Source organism: Haliotis rufescens, unplaced genomic scaffold, assembly GCF_023055435.1.
Source record: "Haliotis rufescens isolate VD_foot unplaced genomic scaffold, xgHalRufe1.0.p SCAF_2, whole genome shotgun sequence".
NCBI classification, from domain to species: domain Eukaryota; kingdom Metazoa; phylum Mollusca; class Gastropoda; order Lepetellida; family Haliotidae; genus Haliotis; species Haliotis rufescens.
In genome coordinates, this window is record NW_025963890.1 from 62424477 (window position 1) to 62451550 (window position 27074).

At 39.4% G+C, this 27074-nt stretch overlaps 1 protein-coding gene across 3 annotated transcripts; it reads left to right on the forward strand.

Annotated features, from left to right (window-relative positions):
- Nucleotides 1-11263: 11263 nt before the first annotated feature.
- Nucleotides 11264-24843, forward strand: LOC124142633. Of its 3 annotated transcripts, none has more exons than XM_046511215.2 (2): nt 11264-11432; nt 22583-24843. In XM_046511215.2, exon 2 carries the CDS (start codon nt 22639-22641, stop codon nt 23302-23304), a length of 666 nt encoding a protein of 221 aa, XP_046367171.1. In that variant the 5' UTR covers nt 11264-11432; nt 22583-22638; the 3' UTR covers nt 23305-24843. The 3 variants fall into 3 exon arrangements, with proteins under 3 accessions (XP_046367171.1, XP_046367179.1, XP_046367163.2); XM_046511223.2 differs by lacking the exon at nt 11264-11432 and adding an exon at nt 16921-17011; XM_046511207.2 differs by lacking the exon at nt 11264-11432 and adding an exon at nt 20238-20416.
- The last annotated feature ends 2231 nt before the right edge of the window (nt 24844-27074 follow it).

Genomic DNA, 27074 nt, shown 5'->3' on the forward strand with positions numbered 1-27074 from the left:
TAATCTCCTGGGTCCCATTCAACAACTTCAACAGCTACCGTGACTCCTGTTTTTTAACATTGGGTCACTACAGTCGCAGCGCTAAGATTTAATTTGTGTAACGAGGTGAAATCAGGTATATGACTTCAGATCACGTTTTAAATGTTTATGCCCCAGTGACGACCCGGGTTAGAATAGGTCTTCAGCAACTCATGCTTGTAAGATGCGACGATGCTTGTCGTAAAAGGCGACTAACGGGATCGGGTGGTCAGGCTCGCTGATTTGGTTGATGCATGTTATCGTATCCCAGTTGCGTGGATCCATGCTCATGATTTCCATCACTGGATTGTCTGGTTCAGACCGCCGTCATATAGCTGGGCTATTGCTGAGTGCTGCGTTAAACAACAAACAAACATAAATACTACCCGGTTCTGGAGGTAATGAGTTGTGTTCAGATGTTTCTACAACTACGACAACAACTAAAGTAGTCACGGAATTATAATGCTGGCCCTTATTCAGTTAAGTCTTTGAAAGGAATTTAGAAGTGATACACATAAGGAAGAGAATTTATGGATGTCAACTTCTGTTTTATGAGGAACACAGCGTTTCGGAGTATATGCTCACTCCTTCATCAGCTGAATGCTTCATCATTCACCCGATGAAGGAGTAAGCATACATGTATACATCCATGAAGTTGACATCCATAAATTATCATCCTTATTCAGTTAATATGTGTAAATGAGGGCAAATGTCATTTGTTTACTGAGTCAGCTGGGTCTGATGACCTCAACTGATATTTAAATGATATAGCCCCCTATTTACACATATTAACTGAATAAGAAACACTTACTTTAGAGGTATTTATTTTTATTTGTATACATGTGTATACGCGCGGGCGCGGTGTGTGTGTGTGTGTGTGTGTGTGTGCGCGCGGTGTGTGTGCGTGTGCGCGGTGTGTGCGTGTGCGTTGTATGTGTGCGTGTGTGTGTGTGTGTGTAAAATACGCGTGTAAATTTAATACGAATGGCAACAAATTCAAAACAGACTGTACCATCAGGTCTTTGAAAGGCATTTGGAAGTGATTAACATAAGGAAGAGAATATACTTCGAAACGTTGTGTTCCTCCTAATAAAGAAGTTGACATCCATATATTCTCAACTTAGACTGTACCATGCTTCCCTTTGACCTGTCCATCTGCGTGCACATGAAGACCGGGGTCTCGTTAAAAAAACGTAGGTCACTTTTCTCTGAACTTTTCAGTCGGAACTGTTCAATAAGTGAATAATAACAAGATCACGTGATGACGTCAAGCCCATCCTGTTGACAGTACTCCTGATGTAGACGCTTCATGGTTTTGCCAAATCTCTGGTGCGCCAAGTTTGCCTGTCTTATACTGCATGGGTGTTTTATTTTCGCTGATTTTCTCCATGAGTTGCGTCTTTGCCTCAGGAGGTTTGAAATGAACGTTGATAACAGTAATCATTCCACAGTTAGGACTATTGTTACTGTATTTCTAGGTTGGGAAAATAATAATGAATTGCCTCCCTTTTGGCAATTAGAGGATACAATTTGTTTCTTACATTTAACTGCTTTCCTATTATGACAACGTCTGAAACTACTTCAACAACAGCTACTACTACGACGGCAACGTAACAACAACACATACCACTGTTATTACCACTACAAAGATTAAAACTACTTCAACAATAACTACTACATCAAATATTCCTACTATATCTACAAAACTGATATAACTTCTACATTTGCTACCACTACTGCTACTACAACAACAACTACAGTAACATCAACTACTACGACTATCACTGCATCTACAAAACAGATACTACGATGATTACTTAAACTACTAATTCCACATTAACAACACCACCACCACCAACAACAACAACTACTACTACTGCTACAACTATTACTACTTTTGTCTTGCTTATATGGACCAGTTGTATCTTAAAATGTCATATGATATATATTTCTTTAGGTGTTATATTTATCTCGTGCTCAATCAAAACAAGACACTTCATATTCTAAACACACACCGTCACACACATACCTCTCATAGAAATCCCCGGCGCATTTTTCGAATGATCAGTAAATCAATATTCGAAGTATAATACGCATGTATTTACACCATGAGTGTCTCCATGCCGAAAGTAATATAGAGATTTATCATGAGTAAACACTTTTCGTTTATCACTCCGAATTGTTCCCTTCACAAACGCCTTTATAATAATTACATGTTTGTGAACACCACTGGCATCTCCTCTGTGCATCATTCGGCATTTGAAACATTTCTTTACAATTTAGGTGATTACAAAAAAATGTGTTGTTTCCATATTTGCAAATATCTAAAACAACATTATCTGTCAAAAGTGCATTTGTCATTATTGTAATACAAAATGTTATAAATACAGACATTGATTACACTGATTGGCCGTTTATTGGTGAATAAGTACGACGTATGATAAAGTCGGCGTAGTTTATGCTGTAACTAAAGGGTACGATAACTGTTACTCAACCGCTGTCGGTGGCTTATCGTCGTGAGTGTGTCGTTCTACATTAGCACGTCCATTCCTCATATTATTATCGTTTATCGAATGGAAACGCTGTGCCTATCGGACTGGATATTAACAATAAACAACTGGTGGTCAACATTAGGGAGTAAGCCAAATGTAGATTCACGACATGATTATTGTCAACCTGGGTCCGATAATGCAGCATAGCCACGGGCTATGGGGACTGGCTTCATGAAAATGTCATAAATAAAATAGGGCATAAAACATCGCCTTGGGGTACTCCATGCTGATGAATCTGGCTGGTGCAGATGCCTACAGCTACATATGTGAATCCGTCTACTTATTAATATTTGCGTAATTTTAAAACAAATTACAGTATCTCTATTGTCCAGTGATGTCTTCATTAAGAAAAAAACACTATTTGTTGTCAGTCTTTACACAAATTGTCGACCAATCAATATTGATAATAATATTTTGTAATAGTCGTTAAATTGATAATACATACCATGCCAGTACGTACATATCTTCCTAAATGATGACGTAAATGTGTGTTTTATTTTGGGCATACCCATAGCTCAGTGGAATCTCAGACATACCACAGAGTAGAATTACGCGTCACACAGGGTACAATCATACAAATCATACAGAGTCGGCAAGGATACTAAAATATCATAGTGCGGTAGCTAGCCAAATAGTAATGATGGTAAATGTTTACACCTGTTGGTTGCCTTGGGGTGACGTGCAGTGACAACTAGGCTCCCGCTTACATCTACTTTTAAATCGAGGACTTATCCAGGGACATAAAAAAGAGTGCATAAGCTGAAAACAATGCATGGATATCATGTTCAATGCATGTCCTGTAATGTGTGTGAACATCATCTTCCCGAGGCAAGGGCCTTAACTGGCTGTGAAAGTCCAGTTTCCACCCTTGTTGAACTAAGCTTGAATTTCTGGGCTCAATCACCGCCACCAGTCAAGACGATCTGATCGATAATCAAATTTTTTTTGGTACTAAAACGTTTAGTGTACATATGCTTTGCAAATCCTGCAATCGACCAAAATGTGCACGGCAGTTTACGAATCGCGATTGTGATTGGACTATGCATAGACTCGTTTGTCCAGCCGAAACATAACTCCATAATTCCAGCAGTTCGGCAAGGATGGAAACTGGACTTATATTGTCAGTTAACTCCCTTGCCCCGGGAAGATGGTGAACATATGCACAGGAAGGAGTGCTTCACGCCCCAGAGGGCATTAATCCAGCTGTACCAAGGCTCTGTGGCATACCAGTGGTTACCATACTACTCAAAAACAGTTAAGGACCACCCGGTTCTTTCATATTACTATAGTTAATCAGCCATGCCCTGACAGATTAACTAGTGATGTGAAAGTATGGGGTGACCCTTAACCGTTTGGGTAGTATACATAACGGTCTCCGTGGACATTTTACATCATTTGAATTTTATGCGAAAATTATGGATAGTTTTATTCTGATTTGGTTATAAGGTAGTAGAAGGGTCGAGAATTATATAACAAACTATTTGCCTTGGAGTGGTTGTACTGTCCTATAACTGTATACAGATATGTGACGGCTCCATCACATGTGGAGACAGGAATATACGCCAGCACGCCTTTCAAGGAAAGAACTTGTTTCAACAGCCAAGATTCAGTCGATGACGAGTGCCATATTGTACTGCATTGCGCACTGTGCCTCCTCTACATGTAATGATGTTTTTAAATTTACAGACGCTGTGTTTTATTGTCTTATCGAAATGTTTTAACCCCAAATCGTTTAAAAACAAGCATTTATTTAAAAAGATTTTATTGTGCGATAAAAGGTTATTTGACTTGAAATATTTTATCACATTATGGGTTTGACTTCACTCTTATATTTTCTTGGCCAGTGCGATGAATATAATGTATGTAAATAGGAATATTGTTTTATAGTCACTAGTAAACTTAAAACATTGCATAACAACACTGTATTATTTTGTGAAACCCGTGAAGACCCGGATTAGAATAGGTCTTCAGCAACCCATGCTTGTCGTAAGAGGCGACTAACGGGATCGGGTGGTCTGGCTCGCTGACTTGGTAGATGCATGTCATCGTATCCCAATTGCGTGGATCGATGCTCTTGATGTCAATCACTGGTTTGTCTGTTCCAGACTCGATTATTTACCGACTGCCCTCATATAGCTGGAATATTGCTGATTGCGGCGTTAAACAAACAAACAAATAATATTTTGTGATGTGAGATTCTAATAACAGATATGCTTAACACATAACCAGCCAGTTGCAACACATATATTGCAGCTACCCGATACTCATTGGTCAGTTGTTATCAAAATAAAAAGCAACAAAACCCTCTCCATAATCACAAGAAACATCTGTTAAAAGCAGTCAACTGCATGATTCAAACTATATCATGAATCACTATCAAATAGTGATGATACCAGGTGTTCACGAAAAGGTGAGCGTATCCTGTCCCAACCGTGGCATCTGTGACAAACACATGCAGAGGCAAGTCAATTGTTCATCTAAAAACACTCTTGGGACGCGGAATATCTATTCTAAACTGGAATCGACTGAACAGTAATGCATGGACAAATTATGAACGCCTCTTCAAACGAATTTACATACATGTACTTTTCTTTAATAGCTTACACACCTTTTCCTATCAGCAACAAAAGGTCTTTCTCCACTGGAACATTTTTAGGAATGATCGTTCTGTGACGTATTCTCTGTGTACACACAAGTATGTATCTAAAGAAAGGTAGATAATATTTGTACACCCACAATTTCCCCTGTCAAAAAATAGAAGGCACGCCTGGAATACCGTTTGTACAGGTGTGGGTGAGGTGAAATGGGGTTTAACGTCGCGACCAAGATTATTACACTCATATGGCGACGTGCATGCACGTGTGTGTGGCTGCTTGTTTGAGGTTCGAACTGATGCCGATTTATAGTGCTAGCACACTGAGATACCATGCCACAGTTTAACATGAATAACCCACTCAGACACAGTATACTGACTCCGAACCGACCAGTCTTTGTTTTAGCCCCTTAATGTCGAGCGCTAGACAGAGTAACAAGTACCATCTTTTAACGTCTTTTGGTATGACGCGGCCGGGAATCGAACCCCGGACCTTCCTCTCTCCGGGCGGACGCTCTACCACTAGACCACGGAGGCGGTCCTTAATAGACAGAACCGAACTTCATTCACTCAAGGCAACATAGCATAGCATAATAAGTTAGTTATGAGAGTTATACAGATACACGGCGGCAGACTGCATATTACTTAAACTTACTGATTATTTGACGCCCAGGAATTAAAAAAAGGCCCGACGCTCATCAGTTTAGACTACAGACTACTTAAACTTACTGATTATTTGACGCCTAGGAATAAAAAAAGGCCCGACGCTCATCAGTTTAGATTACAGACTACTTAAACTTACTGATTATTTGACGCCCAGCAAGACAAAAAGGCCCGACGCTCATCAGTTTAGATTACAGACTACTTAAACTTACTGATTATTTGACGCCTAGGAATAAAAAAAGGCCCGACGCTCATCAGTTTAGATTACAGACTACTTAAACTTACTGATTATTTGACGCCTAGGAATAAAAAAAGGCCGGACGCTCATCAGTTTAGATTATAGACTACTTAAACTTACTGATTATTTGACGCCCAGCAAGACAAAAAGGCCCGACGCTCATCAGTTTAGACTACAAACAAACATTTCAGTCATTTAATCATTTAACATACCCAGCGCGTATTGGAGACGCGGTGCTAATCTGAGACCCATAGCTTATTTGGATCAAGTTGCTTCAGACCCGGTGCTTGTTTGGGGCCGGCGCTTGTAAGATCCCCGCCACAATTAGGGCAAACATGTGTTTTGAAATTAGATCGGTCCCCACACAACACGTTTTTCCTGCTCACACCTTTTCCTATGTACATCAATGACGGCATAATTCAAAAATCCACATTAGAGGAAGTTCAATGTACAAAGCAAACCTGCTCCGAGCTACAAGTACACGTCTACCGTTATGTCAACACATGGCTTGTATGAGATAGCAATCTTGAACATTGAAAAACGGTAAAAACAGTTTTCCGCAATCCGTTGAATACCCGAGGATTGGTTTACACAAAGAGTGTTTAGTGGTCATAGGGATGTGATGACACGCTTCAACCACGTGTGTTAATGCAAGTGTAATGTCTGTCATCATATTTACACAGTGTTTATCAAAGCGTTACCTACACTACACGTAGCGAACAGACACACAGGTAATTCATTCCAGTCACAATCAGATATGATATAAATTACATACAATAAAATAGATTTGATATCAAGCTGAGCCACTCCACTTGAAGTTACGAGAGACGATCAATGATAGAAAGACATGCAAGATAAAATATATAAAAATATATAAAAACACTTAGCTACGATATAATATATATTTTCTGAAATCAAATATAAGTTTGCAGGTTTTGGCTCTAATTTGATATAATGTAGAGCATGACAAAATAAAAAACACTGTCTCTTCATCTGTCGTTTATATGTAGCATCCCAGCATTCCACATTTTTCTCCTAGCGATGTAGCGGGTTGTGTTCGGATCAATAGATTCTCTGTGCACTGGGAAGCGTTATAGCATGTGTTGCTGGTGGGCGGAGGTGCGTAATAAAGTAAAAACAGTTTTCCGCAAACCGTTGAATACCCGAGGATTGGTTAACACAAAGAGTCTTTTAGCCGTCATAGGGATGTGATGCCACGCTTCAACCACGTGTGTTAATGTAGGTGTTATCATCATAGTTGGACAATGTTTATCAAAGCATTACCTACACTGCGTGTAGCGTGGTTGTGTTTGGATCAATAGGTTCTCTGTGCCTGTATGTGTTATATCATGTGTTCCTGGTTGGTGGAGGTGTGTGATTAGGTGAGTACGTCATTATCGGGACATCGAGCAGAGAGGAAACCGGTGCAGTTACAGGAATTTGCACATAGATTTATATATATGAAGCTGACATTGACTGTGTACATTACAATAATAAAGAGCAATTTAGTACAAACGTGATGACGTGTGTGGTTTCTAACAGTGTTTATTGTGCATATAGTGTGTTATATGGGAAGTGTAATTGGTTGGAGAAAATTGATAATGAATATCCAGCTGTCGCAGGGAATATACTTGATGTTTTCATATATACATGTATGTAGTATATGTATGGATATCAGTATGGGGATAGTATTAGACACCTATTTCAAATCAATAGAACTATATATGATTCTGTTGTTTTTCATAAATATACATTCATATTATATTTTCATATGTACACTTTCATGTATACTTTCATGCATACACTTCATACATGCACTTTCATGCATACACTTCATACATGCACTTTCATGGAACACTTTCATACATGCACTTTCATGGAACACTTTCATACATACACTTCATACATGCACTTTCATGGAACACTTTCATGCAAACACTCCATACATGCACTTTCATGGAACACTTTCATACATACACTTCATACATGCACTTTCATGGAACACTTTAATGCAAACACTCCATACATGCACTTTCATGGAACACTTTCATACATGCACTTTCATGGAACACTTTCATGCATACACTTCATACATGCACTTTCATGGAACACTTTAATGCAAACACTCCATACATGCACTTTCATGGAACACTTTCATGGAACACTTTCATGCAAACACTCCATACATGCACTTTCATTGAACACTCTCATGCATACACTTCATACATGCACTTTCATGGAACACTTTCATGCATACACTTCATACATGCACTTTCATGGAACACTTTCATGCATACCTTTCATACATGCACTTTCATGGAACACTTCCATGCATACACTTCATACATGCACTTTCATGGAACACTTTCATGCATTCACTTTAATATATATACTTTCGTATATACACTGTGTTACACACGCTTGAAACATACACTATCATGCATATTCTTCCATATATACACTTTCACATATACTCTATCATAAATTCACTTTCATAAATGCACTTTCTCACATACACTTTCATAAGTACACTTGTGTATATTCACAATCATACACATATTGCTATACATACATTTCTTGCATACACTTTTATACATACCTTGTCATATATATTTTCATGCATTCACTGTCATATATACTCTGTCATACATATACTTTTATGTAACACTTTTATGCATACACTTTCATATATACTCTGTCATACATATACTTCTATGTAACACTTTAAGCATACACTTTCATATATACTCTGTCATACATATACTTTTATGTAACACTTTCATGCATGTACTGTCATATATACTCTGTCATACATATACTTTTATGTAACACTTTTATGCATACACTTTCATATATACTCTGTCATACATATACTTCTATGTAACACTTTATGCATACACTTTCATATATACTCTGTCATACATATACTTTTATGTAACACTTTTATGCATAAACTTTCATATATACACTGCCATACATATACTTTTATGTAACACTTTTATGCATACACTTTCATATATACTCTGTCATACATATACTTTTATGTAACACTATCATGCATGCACTGTCATATATACTCTGTCATACATATACTTTTATGTAACACTTTTATGCATACACTTTCATATATACTCTGTCATACATATACTTTCATATAACACTTTTATGTATACACTTTCATATATACTCTGTCATACATATACTTTTATGTAACACTTTTATGCATACACTTTCATATATACTCTGTCATACATATACTTTTATGTAACACTTTTATGTATACACTTTCATATATACTCTGTCATACATATACTTTCATATAACACTTTTATGTATACACTTTCATATATACTCTGTCATACATATACTTTTATGTAACACTTTTATGTATACACTTTCATATATACTCTGTCATACATATACTTTCATATAACACTTTTATGTATACACTTTCATATATACTCTGTCATACATAAACGTTTATGTAACACTTTTATGCATACACTTTTATACATACCCTTTCATAAATATTTTCATACATACACCTTTATATATACTCTATCATACATATATTTGCACATAATACTTTCGTACAAACACATTCGTGTATTCACTTTCATACATAGACTTTCATAAATACACTTTCATGGATACTCTTTCAGCCCCGTGTGGATTCCAAGTAAGAATAGGTCTGGGCAAGCAGTGCTGGTCGTAAGAGGCTGGGTAATAACTTGGTTGATTATGTGCCACCACAGTAGTAGGATTGCTCACCATGATATAGCTGACATTTTGATGCCTATTTCGTTAAAAATATTAACTTATTTATAAGCAAATTTCGATGTTAAGGCCGAAAAATTAATTCATAATTAACATATCGTTTTTAGTTTAGACAACAACAAACGTTTACTTTTCAATGCAAAATGTCGCGTTCTCTCGGTTTAGCAGGGCCTGCCTACTCTTTTCTCGAACACTTGGTGACACTGATTTTAAGTGATCCATGCATATAATTTACAACGCTATTTTACCCTTTACGCCCTACGGAATCTGTTCGACAGACTGGTTATTCTCTGGCATTGACGTCTGATGTTTATGAGACGCTGTTTTCAAGTTTACTCAAAATAAACTAAAATTAAAAATAACCTGAAGGGACCCGGAACCATGTTGACAAATGGTTGTGTTGTTTTAGTTTTATATGCATTTATCATTTTACCTTAATCGTGCAAGATAACATGGAATTAGAAGTTGAAAAATCGTTCACTTTCTTGACATTTTACGGCATTGGGAATACACCAAAAATGGAAAAAAACTTTTTGGAGTTTTAATATTATTTTTTAACATTCATATTAAAAACAGGGTTTTCAGTCCAGAATAAGAAATGTCTGGCGCCATATAATTACAAATCGATAAATTAAAAATGTCCTTATTAAATTCGCGGGGGCATGGGTGGCCCAGTTGTCTCAGGGGCCGCAATTCGCTGTGCAGATTTGCGTCCCTTGGGCATGCCAGAAACCTATGATTGTAGGTTCGAATCCCGGTTCGCCCCCGATTATGTTTCTAGGTTTGTCAGCACCATACCCGTGCTCGTGGGTTTCACCGAAGCGGTAAACGTCTAAGACCTGCATCACTTCGGGCTTTCCTCCCACATTAAGCTGACACGCCGTGATATGACTGGAATACTGTTAAAAGCAGCGTTAAACACAACTCACTCACTCACTATTAAATTCGCACTCAAGAACTTGCGATTCACCTAACAACAGTATTGAACTCAACCACAACACTATGAATGTATTGATTGTAATTTTCAGTTTTCAAAATATATTAAAGGCTGTTTTAGATTGAACATTTACACAACAGTTCTATAGCATATGTATATGGGTGTAATATAAAATGGTTATTATTTATCGTGATCCCAACTTTCAAAACAGGATATGTCGGAATGCCCCGGCGGTGATGTCGATCCATCCCTGTGCATCATGACGGATGCGATACACCCGCTACCTAGTGGTCGACGATAAAACACCGCTCCGGGATACAAACGATTTCTCATATTGTTTAAAAGCCTTGCTTTGTCCAAACCCGCAACATGTCCACGCTCTGCTGATTCACAAACTCAAATTACGCATGGACGAATCCACCAGACCTGGTCATGTGACTGGTTGCCGCTCACACCGACCAATCAAATTCGTCGGATCGATGAACACAAAGACCGAGTCTATTTTTATGTTGCACACGTTGTAAACGGTCGCAGATAAGCACATAGGTCCAGCTGATAGAGGGTAGTTGTCCATTTACCGCTGGATTCTCACTGACCATCGGACATTTAGACTGACCGCTGGAAGTAGGACATCTTATTTTTTTGACAATTGAGGTAGGTGTTACAAGTCTTTGTTCTTTGCCCAATCTGGCGCGTGAGTCACTGCATTCAATATCCTTGTATCATTATCAAGGGTAATAGATTTAGGAAATAGGAAGGTCGCGTTGACTGTACTGGTCTTGTGAGTGACGTCATCAATCAGTGAGATCGTTCACACTCATACCATCGGGGGTACGGGGTACTATTTTAGTATACACAAGCATATAGCAGTTGTCAAAATAAAGCAACAGTGTATTGACAATATATATTAACATTTCGTGAAAACAACTTCACCATAACCTCTTCTTTAAGCCACTCGTTGACAAGTACCTACAACATACCTGTTCAATATCTGTGAAAAATGATTTCGATTTCTTGTTTTGCTACCTCGGAAACAAATAGGATGTAAATTTTACAATGACATTTGAAGTAAATGGTGTAAATTTTACAATGACATTTGAAGTAAATGGTGTATGTAGAAGAGTCCTCCCTATAAACGCAATCACATGACACTCCAGACAGGCCGCACAGGTTCAGACCAGATGACGAGACTAGTGAAAGATTATTGATCACGTGCAGCACGAGCTGTCGCGTGAAAAGCGTGCATCATACAAGGTTCCATAGCGGTAATGAAGAGACAAGGAAGTGCCTGGATCTATTATTGATGAGAAATGAGCTCTCCCACATCTGTTCATTAACAGCATGTTGTGTTCACGGGGATATTATCAGTCATCCGCCGAATCTCATTATGACTTATTTCGTATAATAAAATACTTAATAACATGCGATCAGGTTTCTCTAAAAGGATATTCATGGTGATGTGATTTTCTGGGATAATTAAGAATGAAATTGGAAACTTTTTGTGGGACCATCTAACGGTTGAAATATATTGAGATTTCTTTGCGTTGATGGGAATACTTTGTAGATTAACATCAGTGCATTTGGGGTGACTGAAATAAACGCTATTGTTATGTGCATGGCAACAACAATGCTTGCTTGGTTTTCTTCTTTATGGAGTACTTCAGCTAAGTATGTCAATCAAATAAAATCGACACAACATGACCATAATAATAAAAATCTCTGCTAAAAGCAGAGTCTGTTCTACGATCAGACACATATTACGAAATATCATTAAGCCGGAGTCCTCCCGCTATGGAATTAATATCGTGTTATCCGTAGTTCGAGAAAGAGGTTGTTTTAAAGCCGACTGGGACGACAGGGCAAATTGACTTGACTTGGAGTTATTAGTTTTCGCGGAATGCATGTATCAAAACCTTAGCTAATAAGAAGGGACTGGTTTTCTTATATGAGAAATGCTACATGTGATTAATCCACTGACGATTATTGACTCCTTCATTGACGTCTTATACTGATTAACCCTAACCATACCTTATTAATCCCAGACTAATCCACATTTTGCATAATTAGCCATTAACAAAGACTGTTGGCTTTGAAAAGTCGTAATCATTAATAGCTTTATGAAAGTCGTGTATTCTATTCAGATGAGGCCCAGCGAAGCGTGATGTTCACAACCTCCGGGGTGACTTAAAGCCCCTGCGTGTATATAACAGCACCCGCGGAATGTATGTACCCCGTAGAGCGAGTAGCTGTGGGAATTATAGTGTTATTGTATTGATTCCCGCAAGGTCTAGCGTTCATATCAGTGTCGTGCTATCATGATTGATCGTTTGTGAAGAGAGATCTATCCAGGTCGACACTACCCCTGTATTATGCGTCCAGTGAGTTGTCGGTGTTTCTGTGGAAGAGATAGAGACACTATGTACAGGAAAATATCAATAACTCTTACGTAAGTGTTCATAAAGTAATTGACAATTCGGTTCTTCGATAAGTCATCAATTCTATGAGTACTAACCATTGTAGCTCTTTTCAGTAAACTCAAGCTTAATAACGGTTTAAGAATCTTCACGGAAACGTTTCTAAATGCAATATTCCAGTTTTTATCGATAAAGTTGTGTGTTATCTTATTGCCAGTTAACGTTTGAACAGCGTGAGCTGAAAACAAACATTCAATTATATAAAACACAGATAGAATAGTTGTTCATGTTATAACTACTTCTTTTGTCGGAATTAGTCCGTTAAGATATTAGTTTAGATTAGAAAAAAACGATTAGAAAAAACCGATGAGCTATTGACAGTTATGTTGATAAAATGTTCCAAAGATAAAAAATGAAACAAAATAAAAAATCCATATTTTTGTGCCATACCTTAGGACATAAGTCTTAAACGACATCAAGTCTCAACGCATACACACGTCACGTCCCCCGTAGTCACATACAATGCAGTTACAGCACAGACAATACTTACTCCCTAAACATTACAGTCACATTACAGGGTACAACCCACACTCAGCTATAGGGGCTGACCGTACTCTCTCACCTGTGCGTCTTGGCCTCGTATACCTGGATTACCCCGTGCTTTTCCTGTTTGTTGGGTCTTACCTGGCCAGGCGTAGGGTTAGTACATTGAGAGAATTCGCTCGAGGATTTACAGTTATAATGTACCGGGCCGAAGTGCGTAGATGGGTTTCGTTCTATTCTATGGTTATTAAGAGTTTTGGGAGATGAAAATATCCGCATATGGTGTGACTAATCATAAGGGTATTTATTTTTATTGTAACCAGGCCTTGGGTGACTTTAGGGGAGTAAAGAGTATATATAAAATAACAGTAATGTAGGTTCTGATCCTTTACTCAGCATCGCTACACACGTTGCTAAAGTGAATATGAATATATTGGCTCCTTGTTTACTCGCCTGTTGGAGTTCAAATCCCAGATTCTCCCTCATAATGACCCACGGCCGTACTCGTGGGTTTCACTTTGTTTGCTTCAATTTGCGAGGGTATATCACTTAACGTGCTTGCTAGAACTCGCTTGTTCGAGTTCGAATCCTAGAATCTCCCTGATTATGATGTTCCATGGTTTGTCCGTACCATGCCCGTGTTCGAGGATTTCACAAAAGATTTCACAAAGCTGACATGCGTGAAAAAACTGAAGTACAGGAGTGTTAAACCCAACTAACTCCCTAATACTTGAGTATTGCCATGCATCCTAAAAAGGACGCACAATATTTTAACTTTTTTTCTAAAGTGAAACAATAAACTAAAAAGCTGTTAGATTGAAAATATGCATATAGTCAGCCTCCTCATACTCTAATTTCTATGGGACAATAACCTTCAATCAAATGAATCAATCCTTGAAACGTTTTGATTTAGGTATTCGCCTCTTACATCTGTTAAAGACCCGTGAAGATCCGGGTTAGAATAGGTCTTCAGCAACCCATGCTTGCCCTAAATGGCGACTATGCTTGTCGTAAGAGGCGGATAACGGGATCGGGTGGTTAGGCTCCCTGACTTGGTTGAGGCATGTCATCGTATCCCAATGACGTGGATCGATGCTCATGATGTCAATCACAGGATTGTCTGTCACAGACTCGATTATTGACAGTTCGCCGTCACATAGCTGGAATATTGCTGCGGCGTTAAACAACAGACAAACAAACAAAACATGTTGTAAAACAAGTAATAAAGTTGTTCTGTCCTAAATGAAGGCTCACAACAGAACCAATCCATTAAACGCAGTGTACCGTGTCGCATCTTCGCGATCTGTCGCCGTCCTCATCATGTCTTTTGGAGTCGCTGAAGTATATTTACATCATGAAAGCTGCTGTAGTGTGCGTGTTAATCTCCTCTATCCGATGTAGCTAATTGTACTGTAATTCCGTGATGGCCAACATGCCGTTACACGTTATGTACAGTGTATTACCACCTGATGACAGTAGGGGATATTCTGTAGTACACAGGGGGCACGGGTGGCCCAGTCGTCTAAGGCGCTGCGATGTGCAGAGTTGCGTCCCTTGGGCACGCCAGAAACCTATGATTGTGGGTTCGAATCCCGGTTCGCCCCGATTATGTTTCTAGGTTGTCAGCACCATACCCGTGCTCGTGGGTTTCACCGAAGTGGTAAACGTCTGAGACCTGCATCACCTCGGGCTTTCCTCCCACATTAAGCTGACACGCCGTGATATAACTGGAATACTGTTAAAAGCGGCGGTAAACCGAACTCACTCACTCACTCTCTCACTGTAGTACACAGAGGGGTCATTTATCGAGCATGTCTGTGATCCCGGAGGTACACTACTGAGAACAGAACGTCATCTGGCGTGGGGGCCATCTTGATGTTTTAGACCTGTACATGGTGAAAACATATGATTGTTTTGTGTATCTTAACATGTTACTTCTCTCACTGACAATGTTGAAGAAGTTGCATTCCGACAAAGTGGGCCAACGTGTCTTAGTTCCATTACCGTCGAGACAAATTGTTCACGTGTGCATTGATTCGTTTTCACAACACAACCGAGGTTCTTCATGTGATTAATCCCGAAGCAATAAAATAACAGTAAACAAGTAATGGTCCTGACTTAATTTGAAGATGTGAACAGAAACATCATTTGTAGGGAGATAAGACCACTAACGGGAAGTTCAACGCTTTTTTATTAATAATTACGAAATTGATTACATGTAACTTCTTTGAGTGGCATTAAGAAGTTGGAATGGTAACTAAGACAAAATTGTTATGGATGAGCAACTTCTTTATTACATTTCGGCGACGTTTCGGTGTAGATTCTAACACCGTTATCAAGCAAATGATGTACAAACTAGGTATGAGCATGATATATATATATACATAACAATAGATAGATGTTTAGCGTCAGCATCTGCAACATATATACATAACAATAGATACATGTATCTATCTATCTATTGTTATGTATATATATATATATCATGCTCTTACCTAGTTTGTACATCATTTGCTTGATAACGGTGTTAGAATCTACACCGAAACGTCGCCCAATTGTAATAAAGAAGTTGCTCGTCCATAACAATTTTGTCTTAGTTGATTACATGTGTTTGAAACCTCGTTTCTCAAGAGAGACGCTTGTGTTCACATAAAATACCATGATAATATGACAGTTGTGTCATATCTGACAAATATCACATTTCACCACTTTTTGATCCTTCACACAATGCACGTAACATGTGCTCTTTTGATTTCTGAACAAGCCCCAGCGTTTTAACACCCTACAAAGCGAGGCCCGATACGAGTGTTTACACAAACCTCCCCTGTGACCAAAATGATAACTTCAAAACAAACACAACCTAAACCGGAAAATTACGTCCCTTACTTCTAAAGGCTATTCCTTTTATCCTTTGGTCATCGTAGAGATTAGGAAGCGATTGCCTCTCGGATAATCACCATATTTGGGATGGTCTCCTGAAGTTTGCTACCATGACAAATGCCAGTGTATTTGGTTATGTGATTCAAAGCATTAGTTGACTCAGAGGTTCCAGTCTTTGAGACAAAGACCGAGGTTTAGCGTTATGTTCGAGCACACAGATGGAGACCCGTGTCATTAACACGAGGAACGCATGAGATGGGACAATTTAATAAAGCAAGCATTTAAAACAGACGGAACAGCGCAACGTGACAGTCAGTGTCTGAAGCTCTGGGAGAACGGACCTCTAAGTAGATATTTGGACAGAGCGAGCTGGGTTGTCTTGGAGTAGCTTACAAAGTATGTATACAGTGTTCATTGTATCGTTAACTTACTGTTAGATTTCTCTTTCTGACTCACGATATATGTGACATTTATGATTCAGATGTTTTTAATCCCCAACTGTTTAACGGTTCGTAGCAACGCTATACGTGCTGTTTTATTAAGTAATGTCTCTCATTAACAGCGAACTGACACACACGGTTAGATTATGCTGTAAACCAACGCTTGAATTATTTCTTATTCTGTAGACAGGGTTTCCATATTTATGTGTGTAATGTATTTAGGTGTGTTACTACACATTTTAAATTAGATTAATGTCAAAGGGGAATACAAGGCTTTAAAGAAAATACTTGGAAGTCTTCAAGATTGAACAGCACAAAATAACTCGCTAGGATTATATCCCATCTAGACCAAGAAAACGTAAGCTTTATGGGTAACAACTGGTTTATTGCATATAGCGAGGTTTCGATGTCGATTCTTACACCGTTATCAAGCCGGAGTGATAACGTTTTTCTAACTTCCTACTAACTTTTAGATTGCAAACCAAACACCCATCCAGTCCCAATACCCCTATTTATTTATAGAAAATATAAGTGTGTGTCGTTGAACATTGTCTTTATTTGGCTTAGACATTGTAACTTACGTTGCATGTCATTTCTAAGACTATCATATATCGACCAGCGCCAATTCGACAGATTAACCCGTGTGTAGCACCCAAGGCAAGTAAATCCGCCTACCGCTTGCATGGCATTGATCGTGTGAGGTTACGTTAAAGTGATCAAGTGGGTCACACATCACCTTGTGCTTGTTCAACATGTCCTATGACACAATCTCAAATAGCTTGACCAGTCTATTGTTGACCGCTAGCCAAGCAAGACCAAAACGACCTAGACGCATTACACAATGACCCTTGTGCTGGTAGACGCTTATGGAATGTTACCGAAAACAATCTTGCTTGAGAGTAACACTGACCTTCGTGGCTGTTTCATTTGTTCAAACCGAAGGGTCACGAACTGGTCGGGATAAATCTCAATCTTAAAAGATAAGGGAACTGAATATATTTACGCTTGGGTTCACTCTTATGCAATGTAGTTAGGGTGCTGAATAGAGAACCATGTTGGTGTGAGATAGGAATCAAGGTTGTGACCTTGTTTTCAACAAAACTATGCGGTGTTTGCCATACTGATTGATTCCTGGCCTATAAACCTCGGGACTTGACACGTGACATGTTTTTTATCTGACAGGTATGTAGTCAAACTGTCTATCAAAAGATTTCGTTCTTAGTTAAGACGAGTGTCAACACCGATACAGTAACTATACCGGACGCATGGCTTCATTTAGTCGGTGCCGATCAACAGTGTCGATCTCTTGACCGTTATCCGTTTCATCAAATCAATATATGTATTTCCCAACATTGCAGAGTTGCGTCCCTTAGGTATGCCAGAATGCTCAGATCTTGGGTCCGAATCCCAGATTCGAACCGGTTATGTTTCTGGTTGGTTATCATCATGTCGGCGCTCGATGGTTTCAGCAACATGGTAAACGTCTGCATAACTGCATACTTTTCCGACATCAAGTTGCCACGCCGTGATTTAACTGAAATACTAATAAGGCGGCTTTCATCCTTACACACAAGTGGTATTGACACTTACACACAACACCTGAGCTATGCTACGTCGAACTTGGAGTAGGCATTTATCAACAGTGTAAAATAAATCTACGCCTTCATATCAGCTGTTCAATGACCAAGGTGACGGTTTCAGGAAGTGGTCACTAACGAAATATCCACATGGCATTGCTATTGTGACCACACAGTTAACTCAGTGGACATTAAAGATCTAGAATCTACTTCGGGATACAAACAGCATAAATTAATTTAATTTAAAACTTCGAAATCAAAATTGATTTTGGGTAACGGTGATAAGGCTTGTTATTTTTAATCATTATTTATTCACGTTATCCTTGCACCTCGGTTCGAATCCTAGATTCTCCCTGATTATTTGTAAGCATTACACCCGTGTGTTTCACCAAAGTGTAACACGTTGAAGATCTCATCACTTCGGACCTTCACCCCACATCAAGCTGACAGACTTGATATAGCTTGAATACTGTTCAGAGCGGCCTTAAACAAAACTAAACTTTTTCGACGGAATTTCGAAACGAGGTAGCACGTAGGTCATGACAACTGCCTGCTTAGCAGTACATCTCAGTGTTAATTACACTTACAATCTCCTCACCCTCATCAGTACCCCCTAGGGGACAGCCCCCACCCCACAAGGACATTCTCTGATCGATCGCCCTGTCCCACGCGTTATGTAACCAACGCCTCCAGACATTATGACGTGCTCAGATAGATAGATATACCCACCTGTCACCCTTCAGTATACTTACACTCACCTGAGAATACCTGCAATTACCTGGACACACCTGGGGAGTTTATTTCACACATTTGAAGGTAATATCCTTTTTTTGTATGTAATAACAACCTTTTGCTTTATCTGCTGTGGTGAGTTTATATTTTAGTTTAATTGATGATATCGTTAATACTGCTTCATGAAAGGTATTAAACGTGTATATCATGGTGAGCTGAGATAACAACACAAGGGCTCGTTCGTAGTTGCAAGCAGTATTCCTAACTTTGTTAATATTTAAAACGACAAGCCAGAGAGCACCATCTCTTTTTCTTCCTCACTTTGTTAATGTTTAAAACGGTGAGCTACATACTCATAAGAAAATGAACATTAAAATTTTCTAAATATTTAATAGAAACGAACGTTAAAAGCTGTATGTCTATGTAGGAGACAGCAAACTTTGTTCAATTCAAATATTTCAAATTATTAATAGAAAAAATTCTCGTACGTAGACGCAACATTCTTCCCAGATCCATAAAGAAGGTATTGTGGAAACAATCACAAGGCCCCTTCCCACCGAACTTACTCGCCTAACCAGAAACTACGTGATAATTTAAACCACTCAGGGTGACACACAATACTCTCTTGAGACACGATACATATATATTGTACATTGTACACAACTTTGATTATGGGTCTTTGACGCTTAAAACTAGTTATATTTGTTAATAACAGTAAACTTGTATTAAACCCAAACCGCTTTCAGCCTTATACCACTTAAATAAATGTCTGTCAATATTGTGAGAATATGAACGCGGGGTTTTTCACAAGATGTCTCTCATCTAAAAAAACCTCAACGGAGTGTCAATATTCGTTATCATCTCGACCAGCGCAAGTCGGTGTAGATGTCTTGTTAATGTATTTGCACACTAACACCGCCACCTCCAAGGTAACGATGTCACATGTACTGTTGAATGGCGGGCAGCTATGTTGGGACGGATTTGTTGCTGTGGTCAGTTAGGGTCATCTGACCATCGTAAACACCACAGAACTACAATCAAACGTCGAAAAGGTAATTGTCCATTATTTTCGGGTGGATACATTTTATATCGCTAGCAAACAGACTTCGTTATTTTTGCAGGTGCCTTGAACGGGGTCGAAAGGTTATGTGTTGTTAAAACTAAACGGTCCTCTCTTCTTGTGAACATATTGTTACTGTGGTATTCTGGGTATTGGGGTATATGTATATATTTTTTAAGATTAACAACAGGGTATTTATGAAGATATTGCAGAATTTCTGCCTCTGTTTTATGAAACTAGAACAACGCTCAGCAACAGTGTGCGGTTAATACTCTGTTAATCCGTTAAGCCACATGATGGCATAGTTAATCAAGTCTTATCGTGAACCAAGTAGTATTATGTTGTACTGCTGCCCCTGTCCCCGCTATGACATTGCTTTAAACGTGGACATAGTTATTTCCATGAGTTACACTTAAGCAACTTAGTCCTCATACAAAACTAATTATGTATAAACAAAGTAAGTCAATCGCTATAATGCCATATAACGTAAATACAGATAAAAATCTTGATGATGATCGTAATGATAAACCCTACTTATCGCTTCGTTACACATACCAATGGTAAAACTATAATAAAGGTCAGTTGAATATAGCTATTACAAATGCTTATTTGGTAATACAATACTGGATTAAAGGTTTCATTGCTTGATGTCGCCTTCATAAAGAAACTTTGTATGGATTGCAATGTCCTTGTTCGCGATTTTATATAGGAAGTGATTACAATTATGTGGTTATGATGACCACTATTTTGATTTTTAAGTCCAATGGAGACTGATTATTCTCTGACGTTGATGTTTATAAATGTATCAGGTGTTTAACCTATCTGACATTGTACCCCGATGGCGTGGAGCGTTTCTTATCCTGTTTAGACTCACTACGGTCCGTCATGATATTACTGCTGCAACGTAAAATAAAATATAGCTTCATTCTCTCATACATTCCTTCAGTACAGATCTCGCGTTGTGAGTTGGGGCAAACAGTGGTGTATCATGTCTTCAGCGCATCTCGGAGGCTCGAGACCCGTGTTTGCTCTATGGGCGGTGAGTCTGTACATCCGACTGTGATTGGGTGGGACTCGCCGAAATTTTCATGGATATGTGTAGGACAGTGTTGTATTCATGCATCGCCATTTATCTATACGGCAGGCTCGGTTATGTGTGATGACATCAGAAGAGGGACTGTCACTTGTCAATAAAAGTGACGCATCCCTTTCCATATTCATATGCAATCTTTGCCACTGTCGATTGTCAATGAATGAGTACAGTGTATTAAGCTTCAGCGAAGGTCACATTTAGCATGCCTCCCAACAAATACGAAGTTAAATTTGATGTGCAGATGTTGCAAATGTTGACAAGCATGATGCTTACTCAAGGAGTGGGCCTTAGATACCAGTGCAAAAGTTACATATAATGATGAAGAAATTGTCTTAATAATCCTAATAAACATTTTTTGGTTTGTTGGTAAACGCCGTACTCAGCAATATTCCAGCTATATGACGGCGGTCTGTAAATATTCGAGTCTGAACCAGTAGATCCAGTGATTGACATCATGAGCATCGATCCATGCAGTTGGGATACAATGACATGCATCAACCACGTCAGCGAGTCTGACCACGCGATCCCGTTAGTCGCCTCTTACGACAAGCATAGTCGCCTATATATATTTAACAGTAATCGCCCAGAGTGATGGGCTCCAGGACTAACGGGATCCCGGACCAACGAGTCACTGTCTAGTATTAATATACAGTCTTGTTCATTCTCATCCTCGACCATCCAATGTATAATATTATAATTATTTTTTTAATATACCGGGACCCATTTGTTTCGGAAGTGACCTCATCAGGGTGTCACTCGATCATCAGGCTAATTTGATTGGACGGGTAGAGTTGGATTCGGAGATATACATACCCTTGATAATTGAAGATGGTTCACTCTTAGCTCACCACTTTCAATATACAAGTGACCAGCCCTGTATTTCATAATCAAATAATTTATTACAGCTCCTTTCCACATCCGACAACTAATAAATAAAATTATATAGAAATATATACACACATAGGTAAACACATAGATCTACACCCATCCACCCACCTTTCATCGTGATAAAAGTTGTTTATACATGCTAAGACACGCCCCTAATAGATCATGTTCTTGTTTCAGCTGCCCGTAGCACCAGATCTAGTCAGAAACAAGTCCGGTTCAACCTAGCACCCAAAATGCCGCCTTCAGGAGAAACACCACCCCCTCCCGAGAGACTCTACCCAGATCTGACCCAGTTCTACTTCAGCGAGGGGCTACAGTTCGGCCCCCAGCAGACCCCAGCGGAACCCACCTCCCCCTACCAAACCCTGCTCCGCCCAGACTACCCCTTGTACCCAGAACTAACACAACTCAACATCACAGAAGAGGAGGTCCGGGAAATAGACCCTGACTACCCGACGGATAATTCCAACGAGGATGTGGAAGTCATAAGCTGTATAGCCCCTGACTATGACCTGGAAGATGCAAGGCAGAGGGGCTACACCGTGAGGGTGAATATGAACAAAGTAGAAAGGAAGGTTCTCAATGATAAGACATTCGAGTTCCTTCCATCAGCCATACATCCTAAAGCCCAGCATGAGTTTCACTCCTGGATGAAGTGGCGTACCCAGGTCAACAAACAGCTCGTGGCAATGATCCTTATAAAGCATGGTAAGAAGGTCATTGTGAGATCATCGGAGCTGGAAAGAAAACCTCTGTCTACCAATACCATCAGATCCGTTATAGATAATGCTCATTCTTGTCAAAGACTCGCCCATACTGGTCTGCCTGGCAAACCCTACATCATGTACGGTATCCCACGGGTCCAGCTACCCAGCAGAACACATCAGGTATGCATGTAGGAAAGAGTGACCCCACAGGACGGGTTTGATGTGCTATATAGAGGAACATGTTAATACGTTCATGCATGTTTTGTGTTTGTAATTTATGATGCCAGTGCTTTCAGTACATTCTCAATCAACGAGTGTCGTTTCAAACATTCTGAAAATGCCCCACTGACATTTGGTTCTGGTGCTTCTGCAACATGTCCCATGATTCCTGGAAGTTCCAAGAACTTCAAAATATATATTATATACACCAGAACGCTGGAATGGTTTGAAGGAGGATTTGCTTGACGACACTGCAGTGCAATGAAACAGTTTTTCCGAATCGGAATGTCAATTTGCTGGACCCGCTTGTGTTCTCTGTGATGATTCCTACTCTGAAAGGCACCATAGCTACCATTCGAAATGTAAATCCATATTCTGATCTGAAGGTCCAGATATCCAACGTAACTGACACCAAATATGCACTCTGGCAGGAGTGGCAATCGTCAAACTTCAATCCCCAACATCCCCATTCCCTGTTTCTATATCGCCATGGACTTCTATGTCCAGGTGTCCTCATTCACAAGGTTGTGCTGTACAGAGAGTCTGTGAGTGTATGTGTGTCCTAGTCTACGGGATTGTAGGGGTATTATATTGTATAACCATGTATATAGTAGTGTCACATGTCCTATATCATATTGATGCTGAACAAAAGTGAGTTTACACTGGTTTGAGAACGTTAACACACACATGAAGGGTTTACAGTAAAAACACACTAAACCCATGAGATCATGGAAAATAAACACTAAACCCATGAGATCATGGAAAATAAACACTTAACCCATGAGACCATGGAAAATAAACACTAAACCCATGAGATCATGGAAAATAAACACTAAATCCATGGGATCATGGACAATATATCCTTTGTCATATCCATCGGCTAAATTGCTAACAATCCTCTGAAACATCATTAACCATTTATTAACGCGATAAATCGTTGTGTATATAAGTGTCGTAAGTCAAACATGATATCTATCTAATGTTCTACGATGTTTGACATGATGTTGTTTAATAAATTTTCCATACTTTATCGGCGAGCTCTTCCCAAACATGCAGATAACATGTAAAACATGGTGACATATTCTCAAAAGGTTTTGTACCTCAATGTTCCGTACGTTATCTTCGTCAACTCATCATTTATAAATCAAAATCGGCGAAGGTGAAACTAGTTTTGACAGACATACAAAGCGTACAGCATTCTCTGAGGAATCGCCAATTCTATCCATATATATCTCCGATCAGATGGACACATTTTTGTTCAGCATCTCATTGTCTTTGAAATGTACATTGTGTTCTGAGAATACCCTTACATACTTGCTTCATTTCATCATTGCCATGATCATTGTATCCATATTTTGATATATATATATATATATTGTATGCTTTAAAACACTGAGAAATTCCATTACAGAAATGTGAATTGACAGGTGTGATGCGTTTTCTGTTTGACGTTCACACCGATACAAATGTGAAATAATTATTTGAATACAAAATAAATTAATTTAAGTATAATGTTGTGTTTCATTTAATTTGAAAAATTATAATTATAAATAATTGATTGTACTTTCATAATGTGCATTTGCGATAGATCGTGACATGATGTTTGTTTGTCCAAATACGGATTCGGCCCTTCTCAGAAATATATAAGGGGTAGGGTAGTGTAGTGTAGTGGTTTAAGCGTTCGCTCATCACGCCGAAGACCCGGATTCTGTTCCCCATATGGGTACAATGTGTGAAGCCCATTATTGGTGTCTCCCGCCGTGATATTGCCAGAATATCACTCACTCGGAACTATCCCTGCAAGGTGACAATGTGACACTGAGTTTTCACGAATGTGATCCCGGATTAGAAGAGGCCTCAAGTGGGGTGAGGTGGGGTGAGGTGGGGTGAGGTGGGGTGAGGTGGGGTGAAGTGAGATTTATCGTCGCGTTCAAGATTTTGCACACACAGCGACGTTCAAGTAATCTATGCTTGACGAAAGAGACTTCTAAATGTTTTGTTGTTTGTTGTTGTTTAACGCCGCACTCAACAATATCCAAGTATATCATGGCGCACTGTAAATATTGGAATCTGGACCAGACAATCCAGTGATTGACATCGATCCACGCAATTGGGATCCGATTAACCAAATCAGCGAGCCTGTCCACCCTATCTCGTTCGTCGCCAACAAGCAAGGGCTGCTCAAGACCAATTCTAACCGGAATCTTCACGGGTGTGCACTAATATCTTGTCTTAATAACACATATCCACACATGATCTAACTCAGGGAGCCGCCAAATGGCTAGTTTCGTTGAGGTCGCCGTCCTATAGCTGGAATATTGCCAACTGTGGCGTTAACAACAATCAAAACAAACGTGTTCTCGACCAGATCGTCACATAAATAAGCTTGAGTGATCGACCAACCAATCCTAACTTTTTGAACATCATTTTAGGAACATCTAGGCACTGTTATCATGAAGGTACTCGAACCCGGTATTAGGCATGATGAGCGAACACCTAAACCACCAGTCCCCGAATGACTATTGAAAAATTTGAACGCACCCCCCAAATAACACAAAAACCCTGACTAAACATTCGGTCATCTTGAAAGTACGAATATGTCGAACTCATCCTTTCGACACAACGGTATTTTATGGAACACAAAAGGGGATGGCATTTGTGATTGTATAAATATCTCTCACCCCAAGCGTCACATTGCCAACAGTTAATTATCAAACTCATTCAACTATTGAATAAATCAGGACACTTAAAAACAAGAATCACAATACAACACATGTACATGATCCACTATTCTTGTACACGATTCTGACACCCACTCCATGTGTATCTCACGACCTCTAACCTTGTACACGATCCTGACACCCCACTCCATGTGTATCTCACGACCTCTAACCCTGTACACGATTCTGACACCCACTCCATGTGTACTCACGACCTCTAACCCTGTACACGATTCTGACACCCACTCCATGTGTATCTCACGACCTCTAACCTTGTACACGATTCTGACACCCACCCTTTGTGTATCTCACGACCTCTAACCTTGTACACGATCCTGACACCCACTCCATGTGTATCTCACGACCACTAACCGTGTACACGATACTGACATCCACTACACTTGCACGTGATCCAGGGACTGAGCCAGTGAATGTAGTGTAAGGCCGCATTTATGTTCAAGCTGCATTTACGTCTGTATGCATATCGACGCGCAGTGATGTCATCTTATGAACCAGGCCATAGGTTGTGACCACCGATCCAAATTATAGTCCGCTCATTTGTTGTTTGTTTGATGTTTAAAGCCGCACTCAGCACTATCCCATCTAAATAATCGAGTCTGTTCCAAACAGTCCAGTGATGACATGAGCATCGATCGAGATTGGGATACATGCATCAACCAAGTCAGGCAGCCTGGCCACCCGATCCCGTAAGTCACCTCTTACGACAAGCATGGTCGGCTTTTAGGGCAAGCATGGGTTGGTGAAGACCTATTCTACCCCGGATCTTCACGGGTAGTCTGGTCATAAGGCGATCATGGACTACTGATAGTACTTCCCTAGAACCATCTCGCCGTTCAGAGATAAGAAGCACGTCCCTGTAACTGTACATCCATCATTTCTATTTCGATATATACTACTCAAAAAAGGTATGACAGGACAGATTAACTTAGTAATATGAGTGAGTGAGTATGGTTTACGCCGCTTTTAGCAATATTCCAGCAATATCACGGCGGGGTTACACCA

Bases quoted from the DNA above. Each gene is read 5' to 3' on its own strand.
- LOC124142633 (XM_046511207.2), top strand. From the start codon at position 20,332: ATGTTGGGACGGATTTGTTGCTGTGGTCAGTTAGGGTCATCTGACCAT. The intron at 20,417-22,582 runs GTAATTGTCCAT...TTCTTGTTTCAG, and splicing joins TACAATCAAACGTCGAAAAG to CTGCCCGTAGCACCAGATCT.